Source organism: Pogona vitticeps, chromosome 13 (assembly GCF_051106095.1).
Source record: "Pogona vitticeps strain Pit_001003342236 chromosome 13, PviZW2.1, whole genome shotgun sequence".
In the NCBI taxonomy this organism is placed as follows: domain Eukaryota; kingdom Metazoa; phylum Chordata; class Lepidosauria; order Squamata; family Agamidae; genus Pogona; species Pogona vitticeps.
The window spans coordinates 11,649,981-11,667,217 of record NC_135795.1 but is presented as its reverse complement, the minus strand read 5'-3'; the positions used below and the strand labels follow the sequence as shown (position 1 = coordinate 11,667,217).

The following is a 17,237-nucleotide window of genomic DNA, read 5'->3' as shown; positions in this document are numbered from 1 at the left end:
ATTAGTCTGTCTTTGAGACTGCCAGCATGTGAACCAGTGCTATCAGGGACGTCCCATTCAGATAAGGATGAAGGTATGCAATCTGCCTAAGTTGGAAAAAGGCACACCCAGCCACAGCCAAGGTCTGATTCTCCATGGAGAAGGCCAGGGCCAGGTGCACACCAAGAGTACAGACCTGATCCTTCAAGGGGAATGTGACCCCATCTAGACCAGGTAGAAAGTCCCCTCATCGATCATGGTTCCCTCCTTGCAACAGGTCTCTGTCTTGTCAGGATTCAGATTTAAGCCTGTTAGCCCCCGTCCACTCCATAACCGTGGCCGGGCTGTGCTCCTAGGTTTGCCCAGCTTCCTCTGCCAACGATGAGAAGGAGAGCTAGAGTCATCAGCATCCACAGTACACACAGCCAGCTAAGTTATTCTGGTGTCTCAGGGAGAAGATCCTGAAAGAATCTCTTTTGTTCCCTGAAAAACAAACAAACAGCACATAAATAAATACAGTAGTGATTTGTTGCCATTAGATGGCATGAAGATTCCACCGCCTGAGGCATCTGCCTCACCCTGCTCCATTTAGCCGGAGGGGGTGTTTCTGGACTGGCCAGGCCGGATGGAAATGACAGGAGCATCAGACCCTGTAAAATGGGGAGAAGCCAGCAGAGTGTAGAGAGAATGTTATTATGTGCAAGAATGGACACTCAAGTTGCAGGACTCGCTGTCAGGTCAGACTTAAATCACACCAATGACTAGACTGAGACCACTTGGTTCCCCCCCCCCAATGACTCGGACTTGAATTATGAGTCAGAACCCACCCACCCTTTTTTGTGGAGAAAAAGGCTTTTAAAAAAATATAGGGACTCAGACGTGGGAGCTGGTAAAGACTCGGACTCATGTTTGGGAATCAGACCCAAAGGCTTGCCGACATCCCTGATGATGAGTGTAGGCAGCCATCACGGACCTCTTTCCTGGCCTTAATGGCCAACTGATGTCATAGAAGCATGCAAACAGGAATCTAACCTTCAAGGGGTTAGATAGGACTGAGAGACAGGCAGGCCTTGCCCGTGGCCTCAGGGCAACAAGGAGTGTCCACGCCAAAGTCAACAGTTCAAGATCAGTAGCTGGCACAGATTGACAAGAGTGGTATGAGGGAGAAACACAAAGCCCAGCCATAAACAGTCCAGAATACGAGTAGGCACAGCAATGGGAGATCCAGGAGCAAGGTCCGGTAGGGACATGTATAGACAGTGTGGAACAGTTTATTCTCAACTCTCAGGTTTTTGAGACCCAGCTGTTCCTACATTGCATCTGAGCCTGCCTTTGCTGGGAGCGCAGCTCAAGGCTGAGTGGTGAGCCCCATAGCTCTTGATCAAATCATGATCAGAGATTAACCCTAGAGAAGCATTTCTTCCTGAGGAGGCCTCTGCTCACTAGGAGACCTGAAGACTCTCTAGCATCTACAGTAATCAAGGCCCTTTTCTTTTTTCACCATGAGTTGTTTATGGGGTGTGTGTGGAGAGGTGCTCAGTTCCTTCATCTGATTCTGAAGCCACACCATCTGTGGGTTTTGTGTCTTGCAACTCTATGGACCGTAAGCTGGCAGGCAGTTTTTCAGTGTTCTAAGAGTACAGAGTCTTTTGTCTGCAAGGGCAATGGTGATAGGTAAGCCCCCCAAACAAGAGTCTGTGTGAAATGGGCTGACAGATGATGTAAGAATCTCTGTTATTCAATACATTCAAACTGTAGTGTGGAAGGAGAGTTTTGGAGATCATGGAAAGCAAATAAATGGATTCTGCGTTCTCATTACAAGCAAACATGACTGAACTTAGACTATCATACTTTGGACATACTGTATCATGAGAGGAAAAGACAATAGGAAGATTAGAAGCGAGTAGGAAAAGGGGAAGATTTAACATGATATGGGTTACCTTTTAAAAGGAAGCCTTTTGTTTGGAAGATTAATAGCTATCAATGGGATTTTTGGGAGATCATTAATTCATAGGATCACCATAAGTTGAAAATAGTTTGATGGCATGAAACCACAAGAGATCGTATGTGGTTCTGGGTGAAGTAACTTTAATTTCATCAGCAATGGGTTGATTTTTTTAATGTGTTTGATGTTAAGGTTTGGGGCTCCTTGACAAACTGGAAGAGTTATCACATTGTTTCCCTTGGCCGCATTGCTACAGCGTTAAATGAGACTGAAATTGGAGCCCTGGACTTGAGTTCAATTGATACCGTCGCTGCACTGAGTCAGCAAACGGAATGGAACCAAGGGCAGGTATGTGTGTCTTACATGGGTCCATTGTTTAGTAGAATGAGGATTCCTAAATATTTCATAATGTGCTTCCCTCCATCAGGAACACCAACCACAACTCAACCCTCAATGGTGGCTGGAGGAATCTGGAATTTGTAATCCAAAAAAGTCAGTTTTTCTAAGCTCTGAGTAATTCTACCAGCAGTATTGTCTGGGCCAAAAATTACAGTATGTTCAGTGCTGCCTTTCCCCCAACACAGCAAGATGTTTCATGAACCACGCCACAGATTTGCATCCCTTTGAGTGAAAGAGCCCTGGAGGGACACAGCATTTCAGGGATAACATTTTGCTTTATTATTGTTGAAAACTGTAAGGCCAGCCCTGTCGTTGGGTAGAATGAGACAGCTCCCTGGGGCAGAGAGTGGGCAGCAGCAAAGTAGTGGAGGAAACAGTTGTGTGGAGTGTGGCCTGCCTCAGGCCTTCTGTCCTGCTGTGAATATTGCTGATTTGTGTACAAGGAATCATAAGGGTGTACCATTTCGTATTTACCTCTGGCAGTAAAATGTCTTGGGTATCTACCTTACAAATATATGGGTAGAGCAGATGTGAAGCCAGTCAGCAGCAGTAAAACACAGCACATTTGCCATCCACAAAACACAACAAAATCTAAACAGTGTTAACAGTTGTGTTGCGAGCACACTGAAGCCTCTAATTATCTCAGACCTCCAGGAAGTGCTCACTCTTCTTCTTTAGTTGCTGCCACCAGGTATTGCTGATTCAATACCAATTATTCAATGAGACATGTGTTACTTTGAATTTAAACTTGTTTATTTGATCAGTAATATGTAGGGACGTGGTGGCCCTGCGGGCTAAACCGCAGAAGCCTGTGCTGCAGGGTCAGAAGACCAAGCAGTCGTAAGATTGAATCCACGCTTCGGAGTGAGCTCCCGTCGCTTGTCCCAGCTCCCGCCAACCTAGTGGTTCGAAAGCATGCAAATGCAAGTAAATAAATAGGGACCACCTCGGTGGGAAGTTAACAGTGTTCTGTGTCTAAGTCACACTGGCCATGTGACCATGGAAGTTTGTCTTCGGACAAACGCTGGCTCTATGGCTTGGAAAAGGGGATGAGCACCGCCCCCTAGAGTCGAACACGACTGGACAAAAATTGTCAAGGGGAACCTTTACCTTTACCTTTATGTAATAGGTAAATTACAAGTTGATAGTCAATATCTCTCACTCACTGAACTCACTGAAACACAGAACCCTACTCTCACTGACATACTGGCTCACAGACTCACATAACCCCACTCACCCCCCTTTATATCCCAGCCCCTCCCCCTTTAGCACCACCTACCGTTCCCTCATTGGCTCCTTTTCCACTGCTCATCTGTGACGGACAGGTGAGGGCAGGGCTGAACACTACAAGTTGTATCATTACTTTTAAATACTGTAGGAATTCTATTACAGGCAATGCCATTATTTGTAATGGATAACATCTGAACACCAGATTTAAACACTTTTTGTCCTTTACTGTCCAAAAGGCACCTTTATCTTTATGTATGAAAACATCCCACTATTTATTTGCGAACTGTAGTTCCAAAACAAGAAATTGTGTGATAATGTACTATGTGTTCTACAAACAGGTGCAGGTCTTTCCAATCGAAGTGAACAATAATTACATCTTTGCTTCGTTGCTCCCTCCTCAGGCCAAGTCTATTTTACACGGCTATCTGGAAGATTCGGAACAAACGATGGATACTCTGAAAAGCTTTGATTTGGCAGGATTGGGTGCTAGTCTTTGCGCACTGGAAGCCACAGAGATTGCATCCATAAATTCACTTGAATTCAGGTATGACATCTTCTTACTTCCGTTAACAAATTATTGATAATTAAAAGGAGGAGGAGGAACAGTGCCTTTTCTGATGAGTATAAAAATGTTTCTTACAAACATTTCTTCAGATTTGTTTTTAAAAGTGCTAAATTCAAAATACAGATAGATTGACTTTTGCTGCAGACTGGAAAAATGGACTTCTTTGGTACTGAAATGTATACTGATCAAACACAATGTTAAAACCACCTACCTGATATTACACCTCCTTGTGCTGTCAAAACAGATCTGATACATCAAGGCCTTGACCCCACAAGACCTCGGAGTGTCCCCTGTGGTGGTGTCTGGCACCAAGATATTAGCAGTACTGTAGATCCTTTAAGTCCTGCAGGTTGCAATGTGGGGCCTCCATGGATCGGATTTGGTGTTCCAGAACATCCCATAGATGCTCAGTTCGACTGGGATATGGGGAATTTGGAGGCCAAAGCCACACCTTGAACTCTTTGCCATGTTCCTCAAAACCTACCTGAACAATTTTTGCAGTGTGACAGGGTGCATGATCCTGCTTATAGGCCATCGCCATCAGGGAACATCATTGCCACAAACGGGTGTACATGGTCTACAACAATCTCTAAGTAGCCTTCAAGAATACAAAGCTCTAAGTAGGCTGTATTTATCAAAGGAACATCCACATGAATGCCACGGCCCAAGATTTCCCAGCAGAACATTAACCAGACCATAACACTGCCTCTGCTGGCTGGTCTTCTTCCCATAGTGCATCCCGCTGCCAGCTCTTCCCCAGGTAAATGACACATGCACCTGATTTAAAAGAAAACATGATTCATCAGACTGTGTTTTTTTTTCCCTTTCGGTTGTGGAGGAAAAGTTTTGTGCATGAAGCAGCACGAAGACTATGGTTCAGTCTTTTTAACCTCTCTTTTTAAAAAATGACAGGATATGATACATTTCCCTTTTGGCGTTTTTGTAGTGCTGTAATTGCAAGAATCGGTTCTTTGCTGTGTAGCAGAAGCGTCCTAGAAGGATTTAAAAAGAAGGCAGAATCTGTGTTTGGAATGGCTGTAGGATGGAACAGATCTATCCTGCAGGAGGTTGGTACCATTGCAGGTAAAAAAGCCAAAACTTTTATTTTTTCAAGAAGCTGGTTCCCTTTGTGCCACATACCTCTGCATTAGAATACTCAAGGAAAAAGAATTGGGAATTATATGCAGGGTCAACTATAAAGAGGACTAGGAGAAAAAGGCATTTTTCATTGGTGTAAATATATATATATCCTGGTGGTTTGTGTGTGTCATATCCAGGGCACAAACACCAAAAACCTAGCTATACTGGATGGGGAATTCTGGGATTTGTAGTCCAAAAATGTAACTTTTATATACTTTGGAAAAATCTGCCTATGTCAGCTATCCCTCTCGCATCTGGCAGTGGTAAGCTGTAGCAAGGTTTAACAAGTGGCCACCGGCTGACTGGCATTGAAGACTTAAATCATCATCATCATTATGTGCTATCAAGTCAATTCTGTTATGTTAACCCATCTTTTCCCTGGAGGCACACTGGGGAATCGAACTCCCAGCCTCTTCAGCTGTCCTGCCAGCTATTAGGGACTGAAGCCCATAGAAATCAATAAGCTTATCAGCATTATCTAACCATTTTTATATTCTTCTTTTTGACACCCATGTCAGTAATACATACTGTATATTGAATCATAAATCTAATCTGTCCCATTTCTAAATGAATATGTATTTTATGTAGAAAACTGCATGAAAATTGATACATCAATATGTATTTTACAACTCATTTTTAGAAGTAGTTTCTCTCATCTTAAATAATTCTAAATGCATTTTCTCTAAAAATATGCTTATCAAAATGTAATTTGTAATAATTTGCCTTTTAAAATACATGCTCATAGATTTTTTTTGACCCAAGAATTGCCTACATTTTGATCCACACATTAGTCCAGAAGATAAAGACTGAGTCTCTTTATATTGGAATTGTTTTAATGGAAGAGAGACAAAAGGATGTATTTAACATGTAGATTGTTTCATTTTAAAACTTGCCCAATAAATTTCAGCCCAGACAGTTTGTGGCCTCCTTCAAAGGCAATACTTTGTAATGTGTAGTAGTATTTTAATCTGTTTGACAGTTCCACTAAACTGCCGATCATTGTTAAGCCAGGAACTGGGCAGATTTTAAAGTGAAATAAATCTACATTTTTAATACATCCTGAGCCTTTTGTCTCTCTTTCATAATTGGATGTTTCTAGTTCCTTTTGGGTTTTTTACGTTGGAATTTGCAATGATTGAATTTCCCAAACCATTGAAACTTAGGGCTTGACTTCACTGGAGTAGGCCAAAAAGGGTCAGCAGGAGGTCCAGTATGCCTTTTGGTGTGATCATCCCATCCAAATGGCATATGGACCTCAAGCGGAACGGCTTAAGAGGAGAGCCACTTCAGGCTATTGGCAAATGAAAAGTGAAATTAAAATTGCATGTATGGTGCATCATTTTAAAAAGAAATAAAAGGAAAATGGAAGTGGGGGAGACAGGAGAGAGCAACGAGGGGATTTTGAAAGAGAAAAGCAAACAGAACCCCCATTAATTTTCCCCCACTTCCTCAGCCCCTTCCACAGAACCTAGGAAGTATAAAATTTGCCAATATCCTGAAGTGGCTTTCTTCTTAAGCCAAGTCACGATACTGGCTCGCTTTTGCTTCATTTCCAGTGATCACAACACTGGAAATGAACCAAACCAGTGGTTAAACTGCAGTACTGCAGCCAAGACTCTGCTCGTGACTTGAGTTCATTCCTGGGCTCTGGTAGCTAGCTCAGAGTTGACTCAGCTTTCCATTCTTCCAAGGTCAGTAAATTGAGTCCCCAGCTCACTGAGATGCATAGTCTCTGTTGTAAATCGCCCAGAGAGTGCTTTGAATGCTCTGGGGTGGTATATAAGCAGCACACTTCCTATCCACACCAAAAAAGTAGACAGGAGCCAGAAGAGTGTGGGCCGGCTGGTTTTCTCCAGCAAAGACATTGTTTGATTGCCATCTTTAGGAGCAAACCAGGCCATCCCTGAAGTGAACCAAACAGCAGGCTGAACACCTGTGTAGTCACCCCCTTAGGCTTAGATATAATGAGGGATGAGACCAATAACGGTGTCTTTGCCTTTAAAAGAGAATCAAAGTGAAATGAAAATTGGATGAATAAAATGCCCTTTTAGAAGAGCTGCTCCACATCAAACATCCATTTAATTGCAGTCACTCTCCTTAACGTCTTAGAGGCATGATTTCCCAGAGGCATCAGAAAACATGTTAGAATCAAGTATTGATCAGTTAAAGAATAAGGAAGCTTTAAAATGTTCTGAAACCCCAAACTCAGCTTTATAAATATGTGGTTGCCTACTGATTTCACTCTCTCTCTCTCTCTAGCTGGTTTAAATGACAAAGAATTAAAAGCTGTCAATAAAGAGCTGATGCCCTATTTCCATCCAACAGCAATAAAATGTATCCCTGATGAAATTTTCAAAGTAAGCCCGAGGACAGTTCAGTTCTTGCTTTGTCCATTATTTGTACTTTCTTTTGAACAAAACAGCATATGAAAGTATACCTTCGTTTGTGGTAAAGTAATTTTCCTGTGCCTTTCTTTACATCAAAGTATGATGCAGTGGTTAGAGCAGAGTGTATAATTTTGGCAGGTCTGCCTAGCTAACTTAAAATTAAACATCTAGCTTAATGCAGGACAGGAACAACCAGAATGCTAGCTTTGCAAGTAAAAAACAGAGCTGTCTTAAGAAATAAAGGGTGTTTGTTTATCCTCTAGTTAGGTTTTGTAGGTATGAACGCTGCAAATTAAATGACTTCTGTTTGGTTGTTAGTCACTGTAAACAAGGTTGGTTGGTTGGTTGGTTGGTTGGTTGGTTGGTTGGTTGGTTGGTTGGTTGGTTGGTTGGTTGGTTGGTTGGTTGGTTGGTTGGTTGGTTTTGGAGACATAACACTGTTGAAGAATATGTCTCTGGAGGGATAAACTGAAAAGCTTGTGGTTGTTTTTTCTGCCAATAGCTATGCTTGTTTCCGTTCATTTGTCCAGGAGTTGTCTCCAGAGCAAATAGCAAACCTCGGCCCTGAAAACGCAGCTGTGGTGACAGAATCGCAGCGTCAACACCTGAATGAGCTGCAGCTTCGGAGTCTTCAGCTAGCACTAGATGGAGCCAGAACGAACTTCGAAGAATCTCCCCTTGATCAAAGTACAGTTAGACCAATGTACACATCAGCCCTCAACAGTGAGTAAAAATAACTCATTTTGGTATGCTTTTATATGTTATATGCTGGGTCTGATAAAACACGCTTTCTTGGACACATAAGAAGAGCCCTGTCGAATCTAAACCAAAGATTGCGATAGCCTGGAATCTTCGTTCTCCACAATGGGCAACCTCATCCTATTGCAGTGGTCGCGAACCTTTTTGGGCTCGCGTGCCGAAACTGGGAAAAAAAGCAGGGGGTGGGGCGGCACTGGCGGAACTGGAAGTGGCAGCGGAAGGGGGAATCCTGGGCATGGAGGTGCCTCAAGACCCCACTCCGAATTTGCCGCCAGCGCCAGCTGCTCCGGATCCTGGCCCACCGCCTGTCGAAGCGCCAGCACCGTGGCTGCCTCCTCCTCCTGAGGTTTGGCTGCAGGGGGAGAGTAGCAGTTTGGTGACTTACGGCTTGGGTGCCAGCAGAAAGGGCTCCGCATGCCAGCTGTGGCACGCATGCCATAGGTTCGCCATCGCTGTCCTGTTGCATGCTCTGCTGCTTAACTTGGCTAATACTGGCTGGGGACTCTGGGATATGTAGTCCAAACAGGTCACATTTCCAAGCTATGATTCAGTGGCATCCTGCCTCTTATCCTGGAAGTAGCACGCCACTCAACAATATACACTACTTAGTAATGGGGTCATAACTTCTTGTATCCTTTTGTATGGTATTTCTCCCAAAAGACCACAGACTGGTATTATAGGAGGAGGCTGTGGCTATGACTTGTCCATAGGACCCTTGACCAGAAAGCACAGCTATGGAGATAAAGACTTTTCATGTGGAGACTGTGGATTTTCAGTCCTATGGCAATTGCCATGCTAGTTTCTTCTCTGATTTTTAAAAAATCACCCTCCCAATGCACTTTCTCTCTCTCTCTCAAATAAAAGAAACCTTTCTGTTTAAGAAAGGATAGTTATTTTGATAGGGGCAAAAGCTCTCAGCCTCACTTGGATTGTTAATTTCAAGATTAAAAAAAAACACATTTTCTCCCTACATTGTTATTTTATTTCTATAATTTTTGAATGATATATCAATTTTTCCCTAAAATGGGATTAATAATAATATTAGATAAAAAATAAGAGCACATTTAAAGCAGGAGCATATAAGATCAACTGTTTCAAGTGAATTAATGTAAAAGCGTAAAATAATTAAAAGCATAATTTGAAAGCTCTAAAAATTAAGCTGTTGCCAGAGATCAAGGCCAAGGTCATTCATACTGTTTTATTCCCAAATACTGTATATTGGTGAAAAAGATGGTGACGAAAGCTGACAGGGAAATGGTGATTAATCTGAAATACAGAATTAGAAGAGAGCTTGGCATATACCATGGACTGCTAGAAAAACAAAGTGGATTCTAGATAAAATCAAGCCAGAACTCATTCTAGAAGCAAAAATAATGAATCAGAGGTTAATGTGCTTTGGACACATTATAAGAAAACCAGATTTGCCACAAGAGACAGTAGTGATGGGAAAAGTGGAAGGCAGCAGGAAAAAGGGAGGAATAAATATGAAATGGATTGATTCAATAAAGGAAGCCACACCTTTGTCTTGGAACTGCTGAGCAGGGCTGTTAATAGTATTACATTTTGAAGGTCAGGATTGGTTCACCATATGTCAGAGAAGAACTTGATGGCACATAACAACAAAACATGAAGCAAGGCATCCATCCGATATCAATTCTCACCATCAGTAGCTGGTGAGTTTTCAAGAGACTGCCTGAATAAGAAAAGTCTATCCAGTGGTGGAAGGACAACAGAATTTAGGTAGCTTTGTTGTGTTGCCACAGGTAGCATATTCTTCAGGTTGGTACAAACGGGAGCAAATAATTTATTGTACTCAGCAGCCTGTTCAGTCCGCAGAGAAATTCTCTCAGGAGAACGCAGGTGTTGCTTCCAGCATTTTCGCTCTGGGTCTGTTGGGCAAAAACAGCTGTCAGCTTCATTATCTCTTTTTCATCGAGATCTTCCCAATCCCCAGCTGGCATGCTAGAGTTGCTAATTTTATCATTGTTTTGTCTCCTCAACAAGAACCTCCCTGATTCCTATATAGGCCTGCATTATTGTGTGAGGGTACCAAGTTGAAATCTGCTGAAATTTCAAGAGAGCAGGAATGGATCTGCCAAAACCATGATCTGGTCATTTTTGGAAATCATGTTTGCTTCACAGTTCAAGAATGTGCACAAGTTAAGGAAAATGTGTACCTTAAGGAAATACATGTACTTTAAGGGAAAGTGTGCAGAAAGAAGCCTATATCTAGGTAAACTGCATTAAAAATTAATTGGACTGAATCTAATTGTTAGTCCCAATTAGAGTAGTCCCACTAAATAAATGGGATGTAAGTAAATGATGAGTTCATTTGTTAATTTAGCCCATTATATCACTGGAAAATGCTTGCAAAATGAAAAGATGTGCACCCCACTGTGTGTATTAGAGAAAATACACACAACAACGCATAATCCAAAAATAAATAGGGGTAATAGTTTTATTAGATCATTAAAATCTCAAAAATGGGTGATTTCTGAGTCCAATGATGCAAAAACAGGCCATAATGAGGAACTGGGGAAAATTAGAATTTTGTACAGAAGGGGACCAATTATTTTTGACCAAAATTCTCATTTCCCCCAATTCCTCATTTTGACCTGTATATCTTCATTTATTATTCTGTTTCTTTAAGATAGGTTTACCACCACCCCTTTCTCCTTACAAAGGACCCAAGGCTGCTTATATCATTAAAAGACAATATTTAAAAACAAGAACAATGAGTATATTTGCATCAGTTTGTGAACAATCCTGCTAATATAGCACATGGCAATTTTCTGCGCCTCCAAATGAGCTGAAAAATAGTGTGGAAAATATGGGGCATCAAGAAGATGTTCTACTCTACCAGCAGAATCCTTCAGCTGCATCCTAGCTGCAACTGTTGACCTATGACAGTTCTCTGGCATCTGCCCATGTCAAGAGTGAATTTGAACTAAACATGCTACTAACTTGTAATGCCTTATCCTTCTCAGGTGCACCCTCTAGATTCAGTCTCTGTCTGCTTGCTGCATTCATTCTACATCTTGTTTCCCGAATCAATGACAGCTGTTAGAGTTTATGGTAAGCAAGCGCTGGAGCAGGGCACTTTACAGATGCTGAACTTTAAATATGCTTGTTATTATGACTAAAACTGTGTTGTATAACTTATACCTCAGGAAAGGGGATTATATGAGATTCCCAGTAATGATAAACTTGCTTCTTCTGTCCTGTGGCTCATCTAACTTGGGTACAATTACTTTAATTGTGTGGAAACCATGGGAGTTGTGGGGCAGAAGGAGAACGTCTCTGATTGAAAATTGCCACATGATGCTACCAGGAGGGAGAGATTTTTTTGGTAATTAAAAACTTCCTCCTTCCCTCCTGGGGTTCCCATGGCTTCCACACAATGGACTAGATTACTCACAAACTGGACTAGCTATGGGAAACAAGGAGGAAGTCTTTAATGACTGAAATCTCTCTCTGCCAGGATCATCACCTTTTTGCAAGCATTGCATTCACAATAAGGTTTTGTACTGTGTTTGAGAATTTCTTTGTGCTTTCAAGTATACATTGAAAACATTTGTATTTAAGGAAGGCTTTTATTGGTGCAGTTGCTATATTGTGTAGTTCTTTTATAGTTCTACACACAAATAAAATATATATACATATAATAACTGTGTGCCGTCAAATCAATTCTGATTTACGACAAAACTTTTCAGGCTTTTCTAAACAGAGAATACTCAGAGGGGTTTACCATTCCCTTTTCCTAGTGGCATCCCGGAGGTGTGCAGCTTGCCAAAGGCTACACAGGCTGGCTCTTCTGAAATGCACACTGAGGACAGAACTTTGAACCTCAGACTCTGAGGCCAGATACCTAGCTCACTGAACTATCCATAAATATACATATTATATATAATACTACTTTGTCAAGAAGATTTTTTTTCTTGATCCTTATGTGACTCTTTGGAAATGGGCAACACAAGGTTATACATACCTATTCAGGAATATATTACTTCTATGGGACTTGTCCAGATAGGTTTACAGGCTTCAAAACACTGATTGTCTTGGATAATCTCAGATTCCCAAGGACTCATGGGAATTGTAGTTTACTGAGAGTGCTTTTTAATATGCCTGTCTCTTTGTTTATACTCCCTAATATAGTCTCCAAGTTTTCCTTAAAAGAGGGGTTGGCTATTTTTAAATTCAAATGCGTACCAGAGGATTGCAGCTTTAAAATGCTAACTGTTTCAGACACTGATTTTTCTGTATCTTGTCTTTCTTTCTTTCCCCCAGTCCCATTGATATAGATATTTTAGATGACACAGGAGGAGCTGAGCTGTCCAAGAAACACAGTGAATCCCGGGAATGCACTCAAGTGGTATTTCTTAGCTGCTTAACAGCCACTGCTGCAAGATGGATGGAGTGATGGTCACTATGAGGCTTTGAAAAAGCGCAAAATAGGCTTATGTTTAAATCTTTAAAATCTGTCATGGTGAACTTTGAAGTGTGCATGCTCTTCATTAATATTTCTATAGCCTAGCCATCAAGAAGAGCCTAGTTAAAACGCAGGGAACTTTGTTGGTCATATGATTTTTTTCTTCCCAGGAACAGGTCTTTTGTAAAGCTAATGGGTCTTAATTACGCCTTCAAAACAAAGGCATCCCCAGATTTTTTGTGTTACAGTGGAAATAGCTCACGTCATTACTGACATACCTTAATGTGTGAATCTAGATACCTCTTATATTTCTACAGATGGAGATAGAGACTGTGGCCATTTGTTCAGAATGTTAGGAATTTGAATTTAGACGCCCTTTCCCAATGGCTTTGCAGTCCTCTGCACAGTCACAAATCTCATAGTTAACAATAACGTCTCTGCAATTATGTGTCATCATGTACATTTCCTCCATGCATTGGGGGAAGCATTGAAACATAATTCTCCCGACTGCAATTTCAGTGGCACAGTTCAAGAACACACAATGCCAGTTTTAATTGGCCCTCACTTTTCTATTAAGAGCCAGAAAATAAGCTTTGATGTTATGGTGACCTATAAATGGGTTTAAATGTTTTTGTATATATGCCATATATTTTCAATTGCAGGTCACTTTAATATTACAATATTATAACCTGGCTTTTAATAGAAAAGCAAAGGCCAATTCTCCAGTAATAGTTTTAGTTCTAAACTATGCAAATCTTGCTAACATATTTGGTGGCTATATATATCTCTTCAGTAGCTACGTACATGCCTGATATTAAAATTCAGTAAATGGTGGCATTATGTTGTTGAATGTAAATGTTATATGAAACTGTAGATAGCGGTATGTTAGTTATTCTAAGCAATCAATTAACATGTAGTAATCATTTTTGAAAATTTTCCTCTCTTCTGCTCTATTTTGGGACAAGCAGTACGAACTAGACTGCAGGAACATTGCAAATGTCAGTTTAGTAATTTGAAAAGCTTTTGTGGAACTGGAATGAACTAATATGTTTACAAAGGAAATGTTTCAAATGCAATTCCATAGTTAGGGGCAAAACCATGTGTGGTCTACAAAGTACTTTAATTTTTCCAATTTGTTCTAAAATTAAATCTTCTTCCACACACACCCATCAATATATTGCATTGTGGTAGCTATCACTGCAAGTGGATGTTGTTTCCAAATAATCTTACTTCCTTGTGTTTTGTTTTTAAATGAACCGAGGAATTAAAATTGCTGCAAAATCTTTCCCTTGGGGTAGCTAAGAAACATTTTGTTTTTGTTCCCAACCAATAAAAATATGCAGAACGTTGCTTTTGGGGTGTGTGTGTGTGTGCACGTGGTGTGTGTATTCACTGTTTTATTTTGGAATAATGTTTCTTTAGATCCTTTTTTAAAGTCACTCACTATATATCAATTCATGAAAGTGGGCAAAATGAATTGGCAAGCCCAAATCTCAGCCCCTTACTGCAGCAGTTTCATTATGTAAACCTATACTTTCCCCTTGCCCACGTAAGGCAAAAGCTGTATTCTGTGTGTCACCAGAGTTTGGAAATATATAGATAAGAATAACAAGTTACTTGTATTCATTCTGTCTTTCATTCTTTTGCAAAGCAAAGAGATTTCAGTTTAATGGCTAAAATCCTCTGTGTGCAATAGATTATATCTATGGATATTTCCTAATTTAAGGGCATTTCGCTATCAAAATTTATGCTATTTGCTTAACAGGATTTCAGCCAATGCTTGATAACTTTGCTCCTTCTGCAATGCAACTACAGTGATGCCTCGCTTAACGATTACCTCATTAAACGATGAAACTGCTTTACGATGAAGTTTTTGCGATCGCAATAGCGATCACAAAATGATGTTCTTATGGGGAAAATTTGCTTGACGATGATCAGTTCCCTGCTTTGGGAACCGATTTTTTGCTAGATGACTATTCTAAAACAGCTGATCGTTGGCTCTTAAAATGGCTGCCCGCTGTGCAAAATGGCTCCCTGCTGTTTTTAGCATGGATTCCTCGCTTTACAGGCACCAGAAAATGGCTGCCCTATGGAGGATCTTCGCAAAATGAGCAGGCATTTCGCCCATTGGAACGCATTGAACGGTTTTCAATGCATTTCAATGGGTTTTTAAAATTTGCTTGATGACGACTTCGCTTAACAGCGATTTGAACGGAATGGATTATTGTCGTCAAGCAAGGCACCACTTGTATACATGTTTCACTTACTTACATAGAAACAGTGATGTGTGGTCTAACTACCTAGGTATGTGTTATGCCACAAGCCATCATTCTGATATTTAGCACCCTAATATTTTAAGAGATATAACTGAAAGTTATCAATTGTTCTTTGTAATAGTTAATAAAAGTTGCTGATCCACACAATAAAAAAGTAGTAAGAAACTACAGTTTAAAAGTTATTGTTCAAACTCTGTGTTTAATAAACAGATACAAATGATTCCTTTTACACCAGGAGTGATTTAACGGAGGTTCCTTCCCCGTTTCCCTCATAGAAGCTGGCTGAACAAAAGTTCAACACAGTGGCACAACAAAATTGTAAAGTGCACCAGAGTCTGGAAGGTAGCAAACAAAACATGCAACAAATAGTTGCACCATGGAATGGTCCCATTTACTGTTCCAGCCAACTATGCCCCCATCCCTGATAACATTTTCACCCCTCTCCGGGTCAGCAATAGGTCCTCATTGTGTTTTCTGTTACCTTAATAGGATTCCTTGCCCCTCAAAATATTATGGCAAATCTTAAGGTTGCCCCAAACCTGCTAGTACCTCTCTCTTGAGTATGCCTGGTGCATCTCATTCCATAAGCAATGGCACTCACACAGAAACATCTAAGCTTGTCCAATCTCAGATTTCTGGCTAAAGTCTTAGGAAATCATGTTGCTTCTCTGAGTCTCCAGGCAGGGAGAGAAACCTCGGGGCAAGCAGTGCTGTTGGAAAGGAAAGATTAACTTTCAGTGTCTTTCAGACTGAACACATTTCTCCTTTCCACATCCAACTGGTGGCAATGCCCAGCTGTTCAACACAAAGGTGTTTGCACATGTACTGCACACACTTTAGGATGGTAGTATAGGAAACGGATATTGTCTCTTTCTTTCACACATACCACTGCCTCAATGAAGTCAATTCAGACTCACAGCAACTCTTTTCAGATTTTTCTAGGTATAGAATACACAGGTTTTCCATTCCCTTCTTCACACACTATTTTCCAATTGTTACTCAAGTGGCCTACTACGTGTGACATCACAAGCCCTCTATATCAGTAGTCGCCAGTCTTGGGCTCCAGATGTTCTTGGATTTTCTTCTAGAAATCCTGGGCAGCAGAGGTGGTGCTGAAGGCTTCTGGGAGTCGTAGTACAAGGACGTCTGGAGGCCCAAGATTGGGGACCACTGCTCCATATGATATCATGAAGAACTACTGACTCTGTGATGTCACAAGGACCTTCTAGATACTGCTGACATGCACATTAGAAAGAGAAAATAAAGAGGGGCAGGGAAAGGCCATGTGGTCATTGTACAAATTGAAAATAAGGATGACTGATAATGATACTGTATAGCACTCAGTAAAGGGAGCCCTGGCTTTTAGTTTCTCAGACCTGAGCAGAGCTGCTAAAGACAAGATCTTTCAGAGATCAGCACTTCAAAGGGTCACCATAACTTGGAAGCAGTTTGTTGATACATGAGAATAGCAAATTTATGTGCCAGCCATAATGGGGTAGAGATAAGAACTTCTTATCATAACACAGAAGGTGTCTGGAAGTTGAATCATGGCAGAAGGTGTCAGACGGCTTCAAATGCAGCTGCGAAAAAGTTACATGACCCAGGTTGATGAAATGGTGCACAAAATAGAGACAGGGGCTGGAGAGAACTTATTGGGATTTTTCCTTACAAGACAGGGTGATTCATCAAAACTGATCAGCGGTACATCCAGGGCAGATACAACGAAGCTCTCTTTCCCCCCGAATAATAGTATATACTGTATATTTTTCGACTACAGCTCCCCAAATCCTCCAGCCAATATGGCCGCTGCCATGCTGGTCACGGAATTCTGGGAGTTGTAGTCCAAGCAACTTTTCCAAGCTGTGCTGCCACTCATACAAGTCAATATACTGTATATCGACTTGTATGGGTGGCAGCAGATATACCTATCTTCAGCGGGCCCTATTTCCACAAGGGGAAATTTTGAAAAAGCTGAGGCAACCTCCCTCTGGCCTGACCAATTTACGCAGGCGCGGGCCCCGCTAAGACCGGGTGGAGGCCGTGCGCATGCGCAAAAAGGACCCCTCTTCGGTCCGCTTTCCCTTTCCCCCCTCCCATCAGCGTCGAGGGAGAAAGGAGGCGTGGCCTC

The 17,237-nt window shown here is 41.4% G+C and overlaps 1 protein-coding gene across 1 annotated transcript in view; it reads left to right on the top strand.

Moving 5' to 3' along the window:
* The window catches only part of OTOA (otoancorin), a 54,227-nt gene extending 41,404 nt beyond the window's left edge, over positions 1 to 12,823 (top strand). The window contains exons 23-29 of the mRNA XM_078381522.1: positions 2,117 to 2,272; positions 3,955 to 4,097; positions 5,065 to 5,201; positions 7,518 to 7,615; positions 8,176 to 8,368; positions 11,392 to 11,479; positions 12,692 to 12,823. Of these exons, the coding sequence (XP_078237648.1) occupies positions 2,117 to 2,272; positions 3,955 to 4,097; positions 5,065 to 5,201; positions 7,518 to 7,615; positions 8,176 to 8,368; positions 11,392 to 11,471 (807 nt within the window). The 3' untranslated portion in view covers positions 11,472 to 11,479; positions 12,692 to 12,823. The remainder of the gene's footprint in view (positions 1 to 2,116; positions 2,273 to 3,954; positions 4,098 to 5,064; positions 5,202 to 7,517; positions 7,616 to 8,175; positions 8,369 to 11,391; positions 11,480 to 12,691) is intronic.
* The last annotated feature ends 4,414 nt before the right edge of the window (positions 12,824 to 17,237 follow it).